General features: G+C 39.0%; 1 protein-coding gene across 3 annotated transcripts in view; it reads left to right on the top strand.

Annotated features, from left to right (window-relative positions):
- Nucleotides 1-18,323, top strand: part of LOC115234941 (inaD-like protein) — a 93,707-nt gene that overhangs the window by 70,905 nt on the left and 4,479 nt on the right. For all 3 annotated transcript variants that reach the window (XR_003883962.1, XM_029806364.1, XM_029806363.1), the window contains exons 21-37: nt 3,891-5,034; nt 6,650-6,754; nt 7,160-7,285; nt 12,260-12,436; nt 13,197-13,294; nt 13,555-13,756; nt 13,843-13,933; nt 14,258-14,454; nt 15,313-15,407; nt 15,513-15,579; nt 16,373-16,429; nt 16,524-16,625; nt 16,692-16,763; nt 17,065-17,230; nt 17,369-17,529; nt 17,926-18,084; nt 18,254-18,318. Coding sequence is in view for 2 of the 3 variants with exons in the window: in XM_029806364.1 (XP_029662224.1) it covers nt 3,891-5,034; nt 6,650-6,754; nt 7,160-7,285; nt 12,260-12,436; nt 13,197-13,294; nt 13,555-13,756; nt 13,843-13,933; nt 14,258-14,454; nt 15,313-15,407; nt 15,513-15,579; nt 16,373-16,429; nt 16,524-16,625; nt 16,692-16,763; nt 17,065-17,230; nt 17,369-17,529; nt 17,926-18,084; nt 18,254-18,318 (3,084 nt within the window). In the remaining variant the exon portion in view is untranslated. The remainder of the gene's footprint in view (nt 1-3,890; nt 5,035-6,649; nt 6,755-7,159; nt 7,286-12,259; nt 12,437-13,196; nt 13,295-13,554; nt 13,757-13,842; nt 13,934-14,257; nt 14,455-15,312; nt 15,408-15,512; nt 15,580-16,372; nt 16,430-16,523; nt 16,626-16,691; nt 16,764-17,064; nt 17,231-17,368; nt 17,530-17,925; nt 18,085-18,253; nt 18,319-18,323) is intronic.

Genomic DNA, 18,323 nt, shown 5'->3' with positions numbered 1-18,323 from the left:
GGAAAGAGAGCAACGGCTTTTACCGCGCTTGTATTCGCGTACACAAAGAATTTGTACGCAGAATAAGATCGCATGCAAAGACAATACATTTATGCGTAAAAGTTCCTTCATGAACAATGCTTCTATTATATACGTGTATATTAAAGCCGCACATGCGCGTGCTTATGTATGTATATTGCATACATCTACACGAAACTTATACAAAGACTGCAATTTACCATTCTAATTAAGCGCCGAGACAATCTTAATCTTCGTAACATTGTTACTGGTACCGTTTGTGAATAACGTTGCATTGTGTATATTCAGCATAGTTACGTAATAATCACTTTTCACCGAATAATTAGCCATTGTACAAACAAAAAGCTTGTGATAAAATATAATGATATTTTATTACATAATTATTATAAAAATATTATTATCGAACCAGCAGCAAGAATATTATATCATTTGCATTCATTTCCACGTTGATTTCCTCAAAAGTCAGATAATTTTTATATAAGTAAAAATAATAATAATTTTTACATAAGTAGAAATAATAATAATTTTTATATAAGTAAAAATAATAATAATTTTTATATAAGTTAAAAAAATCATTTCTCTTTCGCTCGTGTAATAATTTAGATTACAGACGCTTTAGATTTATTTAGTTAAGGATATTTTCGGTTTCCACGTAGAATTTACCACAATTTCGAGAAAATTCGTACCGTACGACTATGGAACCGTACCGTCACTTATCGAAAATTGGCTCGACCGATACCGAGCTGTTCAAATTACTTCTTGGACTACATACGCCCACACATACACATACGCGCATATTGTATGCACGTAATACACGCGCCCACACGTGAATTTCCGAGCACGTACGTTACACACATCAACATCGTACGTTTTGGCGCGTGTATGTGTGTACAAGCGTGATCATCAAGATACACGTTTACATCTGACACGCGAATACATATATATATATATATAGGCGAATGCAGTATATATGTTGCAAATATACGCACGTCTTCCGATTTTGCCCAACTTCTCCGCAGTACGAATCTTCAATCGTGCCAGCCACATGTGTATGTGTATGTACATTCAACGTAACATCTACGTACGTTCATTTCTCACTTATATATACTACGCTATGTATATATACAGGCACGTGTATATATTCTCACGTTTATGTCCGCTATGCATGTCCACTCCTTCCTTTACAATTGAGTACAAACTGTCCACATGACTTCTTTATTTGTAAGCTACGCATACGGTGTCTCGAGAAGAATCGTAACAATAATAAGGCGGTATTGTTATACATTGAAATGTCGAGAAGACATTTTTTTCTTTAACAGAACTTAATCTCTAATCGCGGAGTTATTTAACGTTAAAAATTAAAGAATTTTAACGAGTTAAAATTTCTGCAGATGAATAAGCAAAAACTTTTCTTTAGATTCTTTGAAGTAGATTATATACCGGCGAAGTCTTTTAAATTGAAGTCTAATTGAAATATTCAGGGAAGGTATAAGTATGAGAGAAAAAATCTTCTTTAATTCTTAACACACAAAAATACGCAATTAAAAATTACGCTAATATTTCGGTTCGCAAATTACATGATTTTTCACATCTATTTATTTCCCTATGCACGTATAAACACCTTACACATGCATTCATTTTTCAACATATTCTTAAAAATATTTAATTTTTGTCGCATAATTTTCAATGTTAAATAAAAATATATGAATAAATTCATAATCTCTCTCATAAACGTATGTGTCAAATTCGATAAAAGGCAAATACATCTACGCTATTGTTATATAAATTTTTCAGGATACCTTGTATGTAAAATAGACATGCGACTCAAGTCCATACATATGAATGGCCAGCGGGCATATCTCGTGCATATATATACATACACAGAGTAACGCGCGCGCGCGCACGGAACAGTCTCTTCTCGCGTAAAGTACTCTCGCGCCTTCTCCGGCAGTCTGCGTGCGTCCACGCTCGGTACGTTATCGTGGTCGCGTTTGCGCGCTCTTGCGCACACACGCGTACGCGTGTGTGTGTGTGTGTGTGTCTTGTTTATTAGATCAGAGGAAGCCAGTTTGCAGTGACGCATACGGAGTGCTGAAGACACGGCAGTGAACACCTTGGCTTTCCTCGAGGCGTAACGTAAGGAGCGAGCACGTTCTCTCGCGATCGTATAGTTCTTTTCGCTCGAGTGCTCACCCTTTTCGCTCTCACCCTCGAGCAGAGGGTCTAACGATGTCTCGTCAAATGAACAAATGATCTGTTTGCGAGACCAGACGTTCAGACCGGAAGTGAGCGTTCCGTCCGTGACATCGTCTCGCTTGGATAACGGAAGTTGGAGTACCTCGCGTAAGCTTTTCGTTTGCCGCTGAATCTGCGAATAGTTGGCTCTCCAATGTGAAAAAGAAAATAATTGACCTTGGAGAATTTCAAAAGCCACCGCGATTGATAAATGTGTGTGTCGGGAGGCGCACGCAACTTCCTCATATCCAATTACGAGAGCAACTAAAATTATTTCATAGTTTATTTAAATTAGGAGATGCTAACACACTGACTCAGCTATGCGCGCGCGTGGCGAACCTCTCTGTGTATTCCGTAAAAAACTCGTATATATGTATAATAAATACGTCCGCGCGTAATCTAAAATAAATTAGATATCTCTCGTGTGCGATTAAGAATGATTAGAGGGAAAAAGCAATTAATGCAAAGAATATCGCTAAATTCAAAGCGAATATTTAATATGAAAAATATCTGAGTTGACTCGACGCAATGGTTCACGTTGTAAATTTTTCATTGCTATTAAATATTTACCAACCAAACACGTTTATATAGCAGAAGAAGCTTGAATATTGAGTACGATTTTATATCAATAACAGGTACGACGATAAATCCAAGCGGTTCTTGAGATCGGGGGGAGAAAATTCTTTGGAATATTTTTTCAGTCCGGAGATATCGTAACCATTCGAATAAAAGGAATTTTTTGCTAAAAGCAAACACACAGTGGTAGATTCGTCACGTTTCCGCGCGGAGATTTATACTGTTCACGTGTATACATATCGAAAATGTGCACACGTTCCGCATCGAAAATATCGCTCCTACACACGCGACCAATAAACCCATCTATATCATCCTCCGTTATATGTTTCCGTTATATTAATTCTCATTTCAATTGCACGCTACGAGAGAGATATCGCATAAAAAGACAATACCGTGGCATAAAATTTTCATGCTCTAATTATTTATTTCGCGAAGATAAAAAAAGATTAATAAAACAGAAAGGTTTTATAAATCTGCGGTTTAATATTCCTCGCATTTCATAATTTGTATTCATTATATTAATTATAACAATCATATTAATTGTGCAAGTTTGTGTAAATATATTCAAGTCAATTAAAGATCCACGTGTTTGGTACGATTTACTTTTCTAAATTATCCGCAATTTTAGCGGGAATTTATATATTTATTTCTGATTTGAACCAATCATTATACATTTTTACCGGTGAATCATAAAGAATTTCAGCGATTAGATAATCTTAATTCGATTTACATATCACGAAAAAACATAATTTTAGGATGAAATAATTGTTTCTATTTTTATCTGTCGTGGCAAGTGTTCGACGGTATTGACTAACTCAATAGCGTCAGTTTTTTTTTATATTAGTAACCAATTATATAACAAACGATTCAGTTGTTAATTAAAGAAACCAATTGCGATTGAACTTGATCGCATTTTCGTTGCAACAACGTGCCGGAGATTCATTTATCGCCGCGACGGCCTCGTGTCAGCAGTTTCTACCGCGTTGTTGAACACGAAGCCGTCGACTGATCGCGTGACCGCATACTTCCGTTCTGACCTCTGGTTTTCCTCGTTTCTCAAGCATCCAAGTTCGACGTGAATCCAAGGAATCAGTCGGCGTTCCGAAGGACCTCGCGATTCCCCCAAGCGAAGTTGCGACTCCAGCCCAGGAGCTTCAAAGAGAAAAGGAGCAAGAGGAACCATCGTCGCGACAAGAGACCAAGGAGGACACAAAGGAGTCTCGTGATTATGGACAGACACCTTCGAGGGAGAAACGATCGCCGTTGTTGGAAGAATTAGTCTGTAAGCACGAGGAGGACAATTTGATCTGTAAGGAGCACTCTTTGGAATATCAGAGCCAGACGCTCGAAAGCCAATCGGATCACCTATTCCACGAGGTGATCACTTCCTCCTTGGAGGACCTATTGAAAACAGTTCCCGAGAGTTGGACCCGTGAGGTTTACGAGGAGAGCCTCGACGAGGTCGAGCATAGCTTCAAGGAAACACAGTATTCGCCTAAGGAGAAACGCGACGTACAGACTCAGACCGTGCAGGAGTCGAAAGGCACGCAGTGCAGTCCCGAGCAGAGCGTGACGACTCCCTGTGACGAGGAACAGCCTAGTATCAGCCCCTTCCACGTCAGTCGCAAATACTTTCAAAGCCCGAAACGGGAAGTGCAGACGCAAACTCAGGGCGAGAACAAGAGCGTCCAGTGCTCGTTGGACGATTTGGGTGATCTCGCGAACGTCGCCGCGGGCAGTTCCATCAGATCGGATCAGACGCAGGAATCAAAAAGCGTCCAGTGCATCCCGGAGGACCTCTCCGCGAGATCGTTCGACAGATCGAGATCCTCCTCTCGGGAGGACGTCCTGCGCAGTCCGCGGCGCGAGGTCGAGGTACAGACTTATCAAGAGTCGAAGGCAATCCAATGCAGCGACGACGAGCTGCTCGAGGCTGATCAGAGCACCGATCGTTCAGATCGCCCGCATCACAGCAGACCGGCCAGCTCGACGTCTAGGAAGACCGAGAGCTCGCCTTCGTCGAGTTCGAGTTCGCCACGCAAGTTCCCGACAGTCGTCTTCGTGGAGGGCAAGGGGGACATGACCGTCACGCACAGGGAGCGCGATGGCGACGTCACCTGGTCGAAGCACTGGGGCCCCGAAAGACTGGTGGAGATATATAGGGAACCGAAAACCAGCTTAGGACTCAGCATCGTTGGCGGGAAGGTAGGATGTAATCCAATAACATATTTGACATCGCGACACATCTGACACATCTATGTCATTTTTTCACGATAAAACTTGATCAAGGGAGAACATAAATTTATTTTCTTACGAGAAATATTTAATCTTATTTAAAATGTAATATATTCATTGTATGAATATATTACATTTTAAATAAGACTCTCTGTTAATGTTTTATAATTACGTTGATTACAATTCATTATTTTCAAACTTTTATCTCTAGCCCGATCTAACTATATTAATTTATTATTTCGAATTGCACTCGCGCTATTGTAAGTACAAGATTGATCTCGGATTTATAACGAATGAGTATTACACACACACATACACATACATAGTTACAAAATTTATTTTTACAAATTTCAGTGATTCGATCGATGCTGATAATTCTGATTTATTGCCAGTTCACACGTGCGGTCGTGTCGGGCTACAATTTTTCGTATCTCTTTTATTAGCACGCACGAATATAGCTGAGAATATGGATGAGGGTTGGTTCGCCGATATTGCCGCGGTATTTTATAGCTCGCCTTTAAAATTGGGAATGTTACGACGGCTATCGAGACATTTGGACAGAGTTAGCGAAGTAGGTCGAACCTACTCGATGGCTGTTAGGTAAAACAGATGGCTTGATGGATCTCTATTTTGTGCACATCGGTTGACTTGTGACCTAATAATTCAATCCAATAATTAATGTAAAATCTTATTAAAACCGATATACGTATGCATGTTCGAGACTTTGGTTAGATGTTTCACAGATTTTATGCGATTTTGCGAATCAATTCACGACGCGAGGTTAAAAGCTTCTATTAATCGAAATATCGAGAGTGTTGGTCGACAAATTTAATCAATGAACTCTTTATCGATATACATCGAGTCGCTAATGTCATCCCGCGATGCACATCGTATGCGCGACATCCGCACTAACGCCGGTACACTTTCCTGACATTAAGCCGACAAGACGACATAATAGGATCATCGGCTTTGGTTTTGGCAACTTCTCTCCTTCCCCTCCCGTTGCCTTGAAAGCTCTTCGGAATTACATTTCAGACAAGCTATCGGAATTATTTGGATAATGCAACTCTGTATCCAATTAAATGGCATAGTTATTTTTCCCTTCTGGATACAGATAATTGATATTATGCACGCGCGCGCGATTATAATACATAGATAATGCAACAATCGCAGTATATAACTCGTTGCTAATTAAATACCGATACGTTTGTTTCTCTACTCGGGAATGCAATCGATTATCTGACGTGTTCGCTGAATTGCGGTGTTGAATAATTGCTTTAATTCGATTAACGCTTGTTGACGATGCGGCGATAAAGCAATGAAAATAAATGACCGGGGGAAATTGGAACGGGAAGGATATCGGATCGGAAATCACGGGGGCTTCTGCCTCAAATACCTCGGTGCTCGCCAACGACGCGGTTCCCGGAGTTAACGAAGTCGGAGACCAGCGTGACGCTTGCACAGAGCAGACCCTGATTAAATTTAACTACGCTTAATCTGTGTGAATCGACCAATCACGGTGCTCCGTTGATTGCACTCCGTTTAGCGGGACATTAAGTAAACGACGATCGATTTCTCATTTCAGGTCGATCTACACAACGGCAGCTCCAGTAAGTCCCAGAATATCTCAGGGATATTCATAAAGAATGTGCTGCCAAACAGCCCGGCCGGTAGAACCGGCGGTCTCAAGGTAACGCGGTTTTTCTTCGAATACATTTTGCTGTCAATCGCGAAAATCATATTTTTCCATCTGGGCGATTATATCGGAAAAATAAAATAAAGCGAGAAAAAGCGTGAATTGCTGTTTTCGTGATATTTCGATTGAGATTTTATCATGTCGACAATACTTGTGTACGTAAAATGGTCGCGTTTTAATCAACGAAAGCTAAAAAAGATTGTAACTTTGATTTATAAATTATCACTATGTTTTAATTTATTATCTTCGTATAATTATTAGCGCGTATATTTATATCGCGTTCCTTCCTTTGCGATATTAAGCGAAATTAAGCGATATTAAGATTCAACAATCTGCGTTTGTGTGCCATGAGATTGGCCGTGCTCGGATTTAATTTGCCCTCTCACACGATGCTTTCAGATCGGAGATAGAATAATTGAGGTGGACGGCGTGGATCTGCGACACAGTACGCACGAGCGTGCGGTGGAAGTTATACAAGCCGCCGGAAATCCTGTCTGCCTCGTCGTCCAGTCCTTGGTGCACCTGGTGAGATTTTGGTCACGACCAGGAATATCGAATATATTTTCTCTCGCCTCGTCCGAGAATCTATGAATCAAAACTAACTCGCGAAACAGAAAAAACGCTGCTTTCTACAATCACGCATTCATTACATATACAAATATTTCCTATTGTGTTACGTATTCATCTTTTCCGTTGCACATGACCGTTAAAATGTCGTAACAATAACAAATTTGATATTGAAAGCAGTATAAATCGTTCGTGACGACAACAATTGCGATTTTTACGAGAAAAACGACTAACGGAAATAAATTTCTTTTAAAATTCACTGCCCGTCACTACACCGCAAGCCTTGCGTTATATACCTATTAAAACTAATCGTGAGCTTTATTCTGGCCCGCGAAAAAGTATATATTCCTGAGGGAAATAAATTCGCAACGCGCAGCGTAAATCCTTTACGGCCGTTGAAATTTATGACATTGCTTTATTCTAGCAACTATTGTACATTTACACGTCGTTTTATAGTTTGCAACTTTTCATTTAATCTTTTCTTTTTTTTATGTTCCGTAATCTGCAAGAATAATTTAAAATACGGTCGATATGCGTGTGTGTTTTGTTGAGAGAAGTAGAACAAATATTTTCCACCAATCAAGGAACTTGTTTACATTTAATATTAATTGACAATAATAAGTGATAAAAATGATTACTTGCCGGATTAACCTACACTCGACAGTCAAATCTTCTTTGAAAATTCTTGTAACAAATATTACATATTGACGTATCAAAAGAGTTTGAATACGCAAATTTAAACAAACTTCTGTAATTTAACAATTTACAATTAATACTTCGTACACTTTAATCTACATATTAATTATTTTATATAACATTCTGCTCGCATTTAACGACGATGTATGCGCGAATGAAAAGCCACATTTGTGCGCCTTAACGAGGTCACTATTATAAATCTCTCTCTCTCTCTCTCTTTCTCTCTGCGCACTGTTGAATTAAGTCGATTCGCAAGGTACAAAAGTTTTACCTTGCAATTAACCTTGTATAAACGATCGATTCCGGTATGTTACCGTGGTCTCATGGAAGACGAAATTGAACTACGTAATATAACCGAAGTGCGACGGCCGTTCTGCTTCTAAAGCACCACCGATAGACGCATTAGGCGAAATTGGATGCAGGCGATAGTTGAGATGCAAGTGTGCAGTGATACGATAGGGAAACTTCGCATGGGGAACGCAACGCAAACAATTCTCTCGACCAACGACTTTTATTATCCTTCTACGCGAGTTTTATCCAGTCAATCGCGGATGTTTACGGCGTCGAGCTTGTTGAAACACACTCGTAGTTCGAGAGCTTTCGCCGAGAAGAAAGTTCTCGATATCTTTTATATCGAATCCTAAGCTCGAAGTAACGTTACGTGACGTCGATATAAATTTAATATCCACACTGTTTTCCGAATGTGTTACGTGTATTTTGTTATTGTGTATTGTGTTACGCTATCTCTGTCGTACAGCGCAGAGATGCGAGACGCGTGAATACAGATTTTGCTCTTGCGGTGGACGATAAACTCGTAGCGTACTTGAAGAGTCTCTTGAGCTCGTAATCTCTCGACGGTAAAATTTATATACTTTGTATCTGTTCTAACTTTAACGACTTTTGTGCATGTAGTATAGACCGAGTTTCCCGGAACTAAAAATTTGCGAGCGTTCAATACATATATTCGGTAGCGTATTGATGAGTCTTATAATTTCCTGCTCGTGGATGGTTACGATCAACAGCCGCGTTATTTTTGGCTCTACCGAAGAGCACGACCTATTTTTTTTTTTTTTTTGATGCTTCAAAGTTAGCTTGAAATGAAGCGGCCGAATACGTTTCTTCTTGATTCGTACTGTGTTAAATGTCGCTTCGACATAGGTGTCAACCGTGACACTTGTTTGTCGTAGCCACAGCAGTTGGTTTGGCTACAATTGACCGTCCTCTGAAAGCGACATCAACTTCCTCTAATTTCAATCGGGCGCATTCTCTCGAAACCGTCGATGCAGGCAGAATGGCGATGTCGAGATATGTACATGCTCGTGAACGACAGAGTTGGAGAACAGAAGAAAGAGAGAAGAAGGGCAAGGTGAAAGCGTAAAAGAATGAGATGGAGTGAGAGGACAAAGGAAAGAGCGAGGGAGATAGATGAAGAGAGAGGAGAAAGAGAGAGAGAGAGAGGGAGAATATGGAAAGAGCCATTATCGGTAACAGCTCTTGTACGCGTACGATGCACCGGGGTCGAACTTTCCAATAAATCTCCATGATGAGGGATGGTGAGGGGCAGAGAGTGAGAGAGAGAGAGAGAGAGAGAGAGAGAGAGAGAGAGAGACGCGATGATGGAGATATGTAAAGTTAGGAGAGATGAGAGGTGGGAAGATGATAGTGTAAAGACGCGTTCAGACAATGTCGGCGAACCATCGATTACATCACAAGACGAAAGTGTTCTGTTCGCAATGTCATCGATTAATTTGAATAACTGAGTAAATGTAATGTCATATATATGATCGATGATAATTATATCATTTAAAACAATTTTTTATGCCATTTTTTTTTTTTTAATTTATAAAACCCTTGTTGCGCACCAAAAAAATACTGTTGTTAAATTAATCGTATATAACATCGAGATGACAATATTAATTGGATAATTCACGCGAATCTTTCGACACATCATGCTCCTGTGTTTGTCGAGATTATTTTGAGAGATTTAATAGCCAAAATGAATAAAAACTGTTTCCAATTTTCACACTCTCAACTGAACGCACCTTTATGGGGGTAGGGGGAGGGGGTAGATACAAGCGGGAAAAAGGTCGCGCTCGCCAGAGTTAGAGAGTCAGGGGGGGTTGATGCGGTTCGCCGGAAAAGAGTGGTCTCGTTGCGACCGAGCGCGCTCATCGTCGACACCATGGACCATCGACGGGTTCACCTTGCCTCCTCTCCTCCCTCCCCCCACCCTCCTCTCGGATATACCGATGCGCCCCCGTACCGTATGAACAACCATCCCCCGTTCTCCGTCCCCGTCGCTCGCATGCAAGAACTTCAGTTTCGTGCACGAAACCGCCCGGTCGACGGTGGTGTTCATCCGATGTCATTCGACTCGGATTGTCACGGGGCGGCGCGATGCACCGATTCTTTGGACGCAAATGCGTCATCTCCGTCGTACGTTATCACGCGAAAAAGCGTACCGGGGGGAATCTCATCGTTTAAAAAAAAAATTTTTTTGTTCACGATTCGTCGAATATGATCTCTTAACTCTCGTCGGCGCGCACCTTCGCGTGGGTTCGCGCGACGCGCAACTGGTGCATCGCATCGACATTTGTGCGTTCGTTTGAGTATAACGTGTGTTCTTCCTCGAACTGTAAATCGTATCGTAAACAAAAGTTATTTTGGTTTACGATATAGAAACACGGGCGTGCACGAGCGTTGGAAGACCTTTGGGATTAAATGTAAAGTAATACCAGGAAGCTGTCACGCGAGCAGATGTATTTTGTGTACGCCATTTTCCATTGATTAAACTTTGAAGAACAACAAGAGAATTTCGAAATTAATAATATTTCGCGTTGTGCGCGTCTGACGAGAATTAAGGCTGCTCAATTTAAATTTTGATCTGATCGTTCACGCATTGCTGTATTTAGCTTCAATTATCGCCACGTGATCGTATAGAGTGTTCTTTAATAGCACATGTTTAATCTCAAACAACACGAGAAGGAAATTAATCAGCAAACAGTCGTGTGATTGAATTACAATATTTACATCTTTATGAAGAAACGAATACGTGTCGCGTCATTTAACAGATGGATATCATCGATATCCATATATTTTTACATACCCGATAAAAATTCATTGTTTAATTTAATCTAATTTGCATCGAGAATTTATCGAAAACAGAAGCAAATTTTTCCACGTCCTCTATGTCAATCCCGTGGAATGTGCAGCAAGAGCCTCGTTCGCATATTTTAATCGATTACTTCGAAAAGTGTATACATATATAAAAAAAAATTATACATATATAAAACATATAAATAATTTTTATGGTCGATATCTCACAGATGTTTATGATCAATCATCTCGCAACAGCAGTCGTACAGCGTTTTATCAATACAATACTCTATAATTGTTTATATTGTTTTAAACATAATCGTAACCTTTTCGAAATGATCGATTTCCGACTTCGATTATATACTCATGTAAAAAGAAACGGAGAGAAGAATATAGAAGAAGAAATCGAGAGAATCTTTGAAATACACATCGCTGGTCCGTTTTACGCGTTACGGAATTAAACTCGTTCAATTGCAGTTACTTTGGCAACAATTCAAGACATTCAGCAAATATTTCCGTTGTACTAATTCATTCTGACCGGTTTATCCGGACGCTCTACGCAGTTTAGCAGTTTATGTCGTTGCTAAAATAAGTATAGATCTTCGAAACAATTCTGTGCGTGTGGAACACTATCCGCATCATATATTTTCTTCTTTACTTCTTCAATTTCCTCTCTATTTTTTCATCAAAAAAGATTCACCATCGCCGTATAAGTGTCTCCACACTGAGCTATCGGGCCACGAATATAATAGCTCGTAAACTGCTTAATGTCGTCTAGCTTTTGCCGTCGTATGAGTGTGTCCTATTTTACAATAAAATTTACAATTTGAAATTTTGAACGAAAGCACCGCATATATAAATTTAAATATAAATTTTGTGTATGTGGTCGTCTCATATTTTATTATTATTTTATTTGTTCGCGATGAGTAAAATTAATTGCATTTAATTCCTCGAAAAATATGTTTCAATTTGTATTTTATTGTATTAATATAATTTTATACGTAATATCAATATCGGAAATGGAACGTAATAAAGAGAGCGTTACTGAAGGTAACATTAAATTGGGACGAATTTAAGCTGGTTTGCGTGCACACGTCCAAGGATTTCCGTACGGAAGAGAGAATCTTGAAATTGTTGCAGAGCCCGGAGCACGGCAGCGCCGTCCAAGAGGAAAGAGATACCAAAGCCCGGAGGCAGACTGTCAAGAGTCATACGTCGCCGTCTTCCGGCATCAGCTCTGGAACGCCGACGGCCTCCTTTCGCCGTAAACCACCGCCAGTTTCGCCAGCGAGATCCATCACACCAGAAGTGATACAGGTCGGTTTTTTCATATATGATATCTTCTCGAATCGAATTTTTAATCTTCGAATTTATTCGCGTAAACAATAATAATATTCATCGTGATTATAATTATATGTAAATATATCGAGGTATTATTGTTGCATTAAGCAATAATTAAAATTTCCAAAGATGAAATCTTTAATGGATGACCGTCTGTCTTTCTGTTATTAAATTTTGCTGAACGATCGATTACTACAATTTATAACAAATATCCGTTCCAATCAATAAAAAAATGCAATTTGCGTCGCACAATTCGTTTCTTCAATCTGCTTCCCGCGAATGCGTCAAGCATGAGAGACAAATACAATTGCTGCACTAATTGGTAAATGGAAAAAGAGTGAGATAGAGGGGGGAGGAGGGAGTTTCACACGGTGGGGGACTTGCAAAGTTCCGCGCTAATTAATTTCTTTAATTGAATCAGCGGACTGCAGTTTTTTTCTCCGCACGACGACATAGTATATTTTTATCATAATTTAATAAATTCAGGTTATACAATTATGACAATAATCGCGTACGTGTGTGAGCTTTAAAACGTAACTCAGTAATTAATCTACGCGGTTTGCCGTGTACGTTTATTTCATATACATAATTTATGTCTTTTGATATATATTTGCATTTAATTTCTTAAGGGGATTGAATTGTTACCGCTTGTGTCATCTTCGTGAGAGTCTTATAATATTTTACTTTTAATATGAAAATTTCTCCGTTTTTTTCAAAATGTCTATTTGTTGCGTAGCCAGGACTTGAGGACGGTGACACTCAAAGCAGTTCGCGCGGAGATTCCCAAAGACCAAGTTCGAAAAGTTCAGATGGCTCAGCTTCCAGCTCACGAAGGTATGGTTGTAAAGAGGTTTTACCTTTTTTCGCTTTTATCTGAGATCTTTAGAAAACTATCATTATAAATAAATGCTCGCAACTGTGGAGTAAGAGAAACTTTTAAGGGAAATTAAAAAATTCTTGAATCCTGATGTTCGTTAAAAGATCGCAGGAATAATGTCATCGTTTTTACCTTTCCCCCATCACTATGAATCAATTTTAAATTTTTTTTTTTGATTTTTCCGAATCACAAAAGCGTATCTTTTATCGTGTCTCAGATCCTCCATGAAGAAGTCAATTCGAAAAACAGCCCCTTCGCCCCCAGTGAATCCGGGTATCCTTCGCGAAGTCAGCGAGGAACGAGAGGACCACACCGCTGAACCCGCCACGAAGCCCAAGTACTCCTCGGACGAAAGCTCGGACGATGAGGAGGATACTCGCATGCTGGAGGGCAACGTCTACACGAAGAGCGGCGTCGAGGTAACCGAACGTACCGATAGGCTCTCGATAGCCTCTCGATTCGCAAGAACGATGATGTAACGTGCTATAAAAATGGCTTGACTTAGATCTCGAGAAAAAGCGCCGGAAACGTGAGGCGCACGAAGGCGGAAATCGAGGCGGATCCGGAAGAAGAGGACGAGTTCGGTTATACGGCCAGTGAGTGCGATTTGTGCTAAATGTAACATCGAGGAAATCGCGATCGGGGAAACAATTGAGAGAATTGTGGTATTTATATACTATTTGCGTCACGTACGAAATCAATATTCATTCTATACGATTGCATTGGTTGCGTGGCAATCGCTGATAATGCAAAATTCAATTTTACTGCATCTCCGATTATCCATCTACACACTATGAGAGGGACAATTTTAATCGCAAGCACGAAATCCGACAAGCATGCATCAAATGGATTTATATTGGCCGATTAATGTACATTGCATGAAAATGTTTTTATTATTTTTTTTTTCTTTAATTTTGCAGACAAGGTACAGAAGAAGTATCAGCATCTCGGACATAAAGTGCTGATGGTTATTCTCGAGAAGGACAGACGGGGATTGGGTATCTCCCTGGCAGGACATAAGGACAGAAACCGAATGGCGGTGTTTATCTGCGGCCTCAATCCGAAGGGTGCGGCTCATAAAAACGGCGGGCTCCTCATCGGCGACGAGATATTGGAGGTAGGTATCTCTTACTCTTTTCTTCCCGTTTTTATGTCTCGCCATTTACGACTGCGGTTCTCGATATGACAGTTCCCGGCGCTTACTTCGCCATGTTGTTTAACTTTCGTTTCACGAGTTGTTTAATTTGTCTGTGTAGAACAACGATACTAAAGCTTGTGTTTGAGACATACATGTATTGAGTTTAAGGCAAGTAAGTGAGGCTAAAGTATGTTGAAAGTGATATAGACATATACTTTAAATAAAATAATTAAGATATAAAAAAGACTAGTGCTACATTTGGCATTTAATTAAAATATTTAGAATTTTTTCCAAATATATATATATATACAGGGTGAGTCATTTTAATCAACGCACGCAAATATCTCGTAAAGTAAGCAAGATGGAAAAAAATGTTTTATACAAAAGTTGTAGGGTTCAGAGGTTTATGAGATATTTGCGTGCGTTGATTAAAATGACTCACCCTGTATATATATTTGGAGAAAATTCTAAATATTTTAATATCCAGCTAGAAATTATTGATGTTTCGACATTTTCATTAAGCATCTTCGTTAAATAGATTTATTTAAAAAAATCAATAAATTAAAAAAAGCACGGGAAGTACAAAACATTCCGTAGGCGAAAACGTGTAGTCTTACTTTTTATTATGTCTTACTAACTTCATTTTTCATCTCTTTATTGCTCAAATACAATGTTTTTCCCTTTATTGATCAAAAAAGCTTTACATGTTTTTGTCAACTCAAATTCCGCAAGTTGCTATGACATGTTTTGCAACAAGCTTCATCTCGTCTCGCGTGTCGATAACATGACGATAAATGACGAAAACAAAAAAAGAACTTTATTTTCCATTCCATTTAGGTGAACGGTTGCGTATTGCAAGGACGGTGTCATTTGAACGCGTCCGCTCTCATCAAAGGCATAGCCGGCAATCGCTTCAAGATCATCGTTTATCGGTGAGACATAAGAGCTTTTCCCGTGATGTATAACACGTGACATAGACGACATGTATAACAAAATTCATTAAAACTATAAACGGATTTCGCCTGTCCCGATTGCAGAAGATCGAAGGCTGTCGATGACATCGCCGTAAAGCCGATAGTTCAATTTCCACCAACCTTGGATGACGTAAGTCTGTTTGCATCGTTTATCTTTTATCTTATCATCTTTCTCGAGATAGTACAAGACCGGTTGCAATTTTCGTAAAATAACGAGTCGTCGAGAAGCGATTAATGTTGCATAATACAATCTACGTTCATCGAACAATTAAATATCATCTGCATAATAATCTCAATAAATGTCAATGATCGATGTGATCTAATTTTTATTAGTAATATTTTTAAATAACGATATTGTTGCTATAAAAACTCAAATCAATTTAACATCGATGTATCTATATACGTTTATATAATACGAGATATTCGGTAAATCACCTTATAATTGATGTAGATTCTTCGCGATAACTCAAGAAATGACACCTTTTAAAAAAATTTCTTGCCTCTTCCGTAACTCTTTACGCGTGAAAAACGATTACCACCTACAGAAACTTTGATCACGTCCATGTCGAAGAAACCATTAGCGAATCTTTTTAAAAATCTCGAAACTTTCCTATCGAGATATTTGACTTTCGCGTCGAGATATGTTTATATGACACTACGTACTTATTATGATAGATATTCATATCGTTGTTGGCTTTCACCGATTTCTCAAAATAGTAAGATCGTGAAAATATGCCAATATGCCTCGACTACTTCAATCTAACATGATCATAAATTCACCTGCAGTTAATTATCACAAACAACATTGTTCGGCTCGCATAATTTCTATATACAGGACATGTCGCGAGCGATGTAACTACGATAATGCATGCGACGTAAGTGCATATCATATTGCCATGAAGTGATAATGTATTATATTTCAGAACTTTGCTTCAAGCTTCAGTAAGTACAAGGGAGTTCGCGAGATACAAATAAAGAAGGCAAGTATTTATAATTACGTGAAGTTGATTGCATCGATCCAATATCTCGCTCGACGAATCAATAATTTTTTAATACTGACTGTATCGTTCGTAGAGTCCGTATGGTCTAGGCATAATGATCATCGAAGGGAAACACTTGGCCGTGGGTCAGGGTATCTTCGTGTCTGATATTCAAGACGGCAGTGCCGCAGAACAGGTAATTTCTCGCTTGTACGAGTGTCGAGAGTTCCATTTTAACCCGAAATTCTTTACAATATTGCAGGCTGGATTGAAAATGGGTGACATGATCCTGGCCGTTAATTTGGATAGTTTAATAGGGCGCACGTACGATGAGGTTTGTATTTTTTTTCACTCCTTGAAGCAAAGAATTATTTGAGCTATATGCTTATTCTATCGATTTTCTTTTTGTTTTTTAGGCCACGGAGTTATTGAAGAAAGCGAGAGTTTCATTTTAACCCGAAATTCTTTACAATATTGCAGGCTGGATTGAAAATGGGTGACATGATCCTGGCCGTTAATTTGGATAGTTTAATAGGGCGCACGTACGATGAGGTTTGTATTTTTTTTTCACTCCTTTAAGCAAAGAATTATTTAAGCTATATGCTTATTCTATCGATTTTCTTTTTGTTTTTTAGGCCACGGAGTTATTGAAGAAAGCGCAAGGCGTCGTTGTGCTGACAGTTTGTAATCCTAACGAGAATAAAGTAGAACAAAAAGAGGAACAGAAAGAGAAAGATAAAACTAAACTTGGAGGTGAAGCTGCTGATGTTGCACAGAAGACGCCACAAAAGAGTGCATCAGGTGAGTTTGATGAAGTGACATATTAAATTTTTATTTTGATTTATGGAAACTGTCATAATTACGCACGCACACATTTACATTTGGTTTATAAAATTATGATCTGTCTTTATATTCCATCTTATTACTTGCTAATATTAGCAACTGCCAAAGAAGCGGAGAAACTGGCGGAATCTGAGAAAATCCGGCTGGATCCGAAGACCTGTCAGATTCCGGTCGGTCAGGAAGTGACGATAGAATTTCAGAAAGAGAAGGACCAGGTCGTAGGTATCGTCATCGCTGGTGGTTCTGATACCCTCTGGGTGAGCACATTTGATAATCTTTAAAATATAGTATTTTGCTTTTCAACATGATACATAACTTTGCATTATACTCATGAATACAATTTTTTTAATTGTGAAATATTTAAACATTTTGTAATTTTTTCAACATGATATATAACTTCGCATTATATAATTAATTTAATATACAATCCTTTTAATTGTGAAACGTTTAAACATGCATTATGAACATATAATGGCTATATGAGAGAAAAAATCGACGATATACGTATACCTAGATGTGTGTGAAAAATAATATCTTAAGTGTTTTGATAGAAATATTTATTAAATATAGTATTGATTTTATACGTTAATAAATATTGACACTAATTACTATAGTAATTTGATATCAATGTGTACATAATGCTTTTTTTCTAGAACGGGGTGTTTGTTCTGGATGTATTTCCCGAAGGCGCGGCCGGAAAGGACGGTCGGTTGAAACTCGGCGATCAAATTCTCAGTATAGGCAGCGAAAGTTTCAAGCAGATAGAGTCGCACAAAGCTCGTGAAACGATGTTGAAGCTTACTTCAGGAACTGTACGTGACACTTGTACTTCTAAGAATCATCATTCTCTTCTCTTAATGGAGAATGTGAAAGAGAAAATTAGCATCAGTTATTTCGCGCTCTAATTTTCTTAGAGAGTTCTTGTTAGATTAATCGAGCGAACGTCACGCTCGCGTTTACGCTCGATTCATTCGTTTGCAGATCATGATGACGGTGTTGCGCCATGAGAAACCAACCGAGGAGTACGAGGTCGAGATACAGAAGAAGAGCG

The sequence above is a fragment of the Formica exsecta genome, unplaced genomic scaffold, assembly GCF_003651465.1.
Source record: "Formica exsecta isolate Colony F162 unplaced genomic scaffold, ASM365146v1 scaffold21, whole genome shotgun sequence".
In the NCBI taxonomy this organism is placed as follows: Eukaryota; Metazoa; Arthropoda; class Insecta; order Hymenoptera; family Formicidae; genus Formica; species Formica exsecta.
This window is presented reverse-complemented; position numbering and strand designations above follow the sequence as displayed.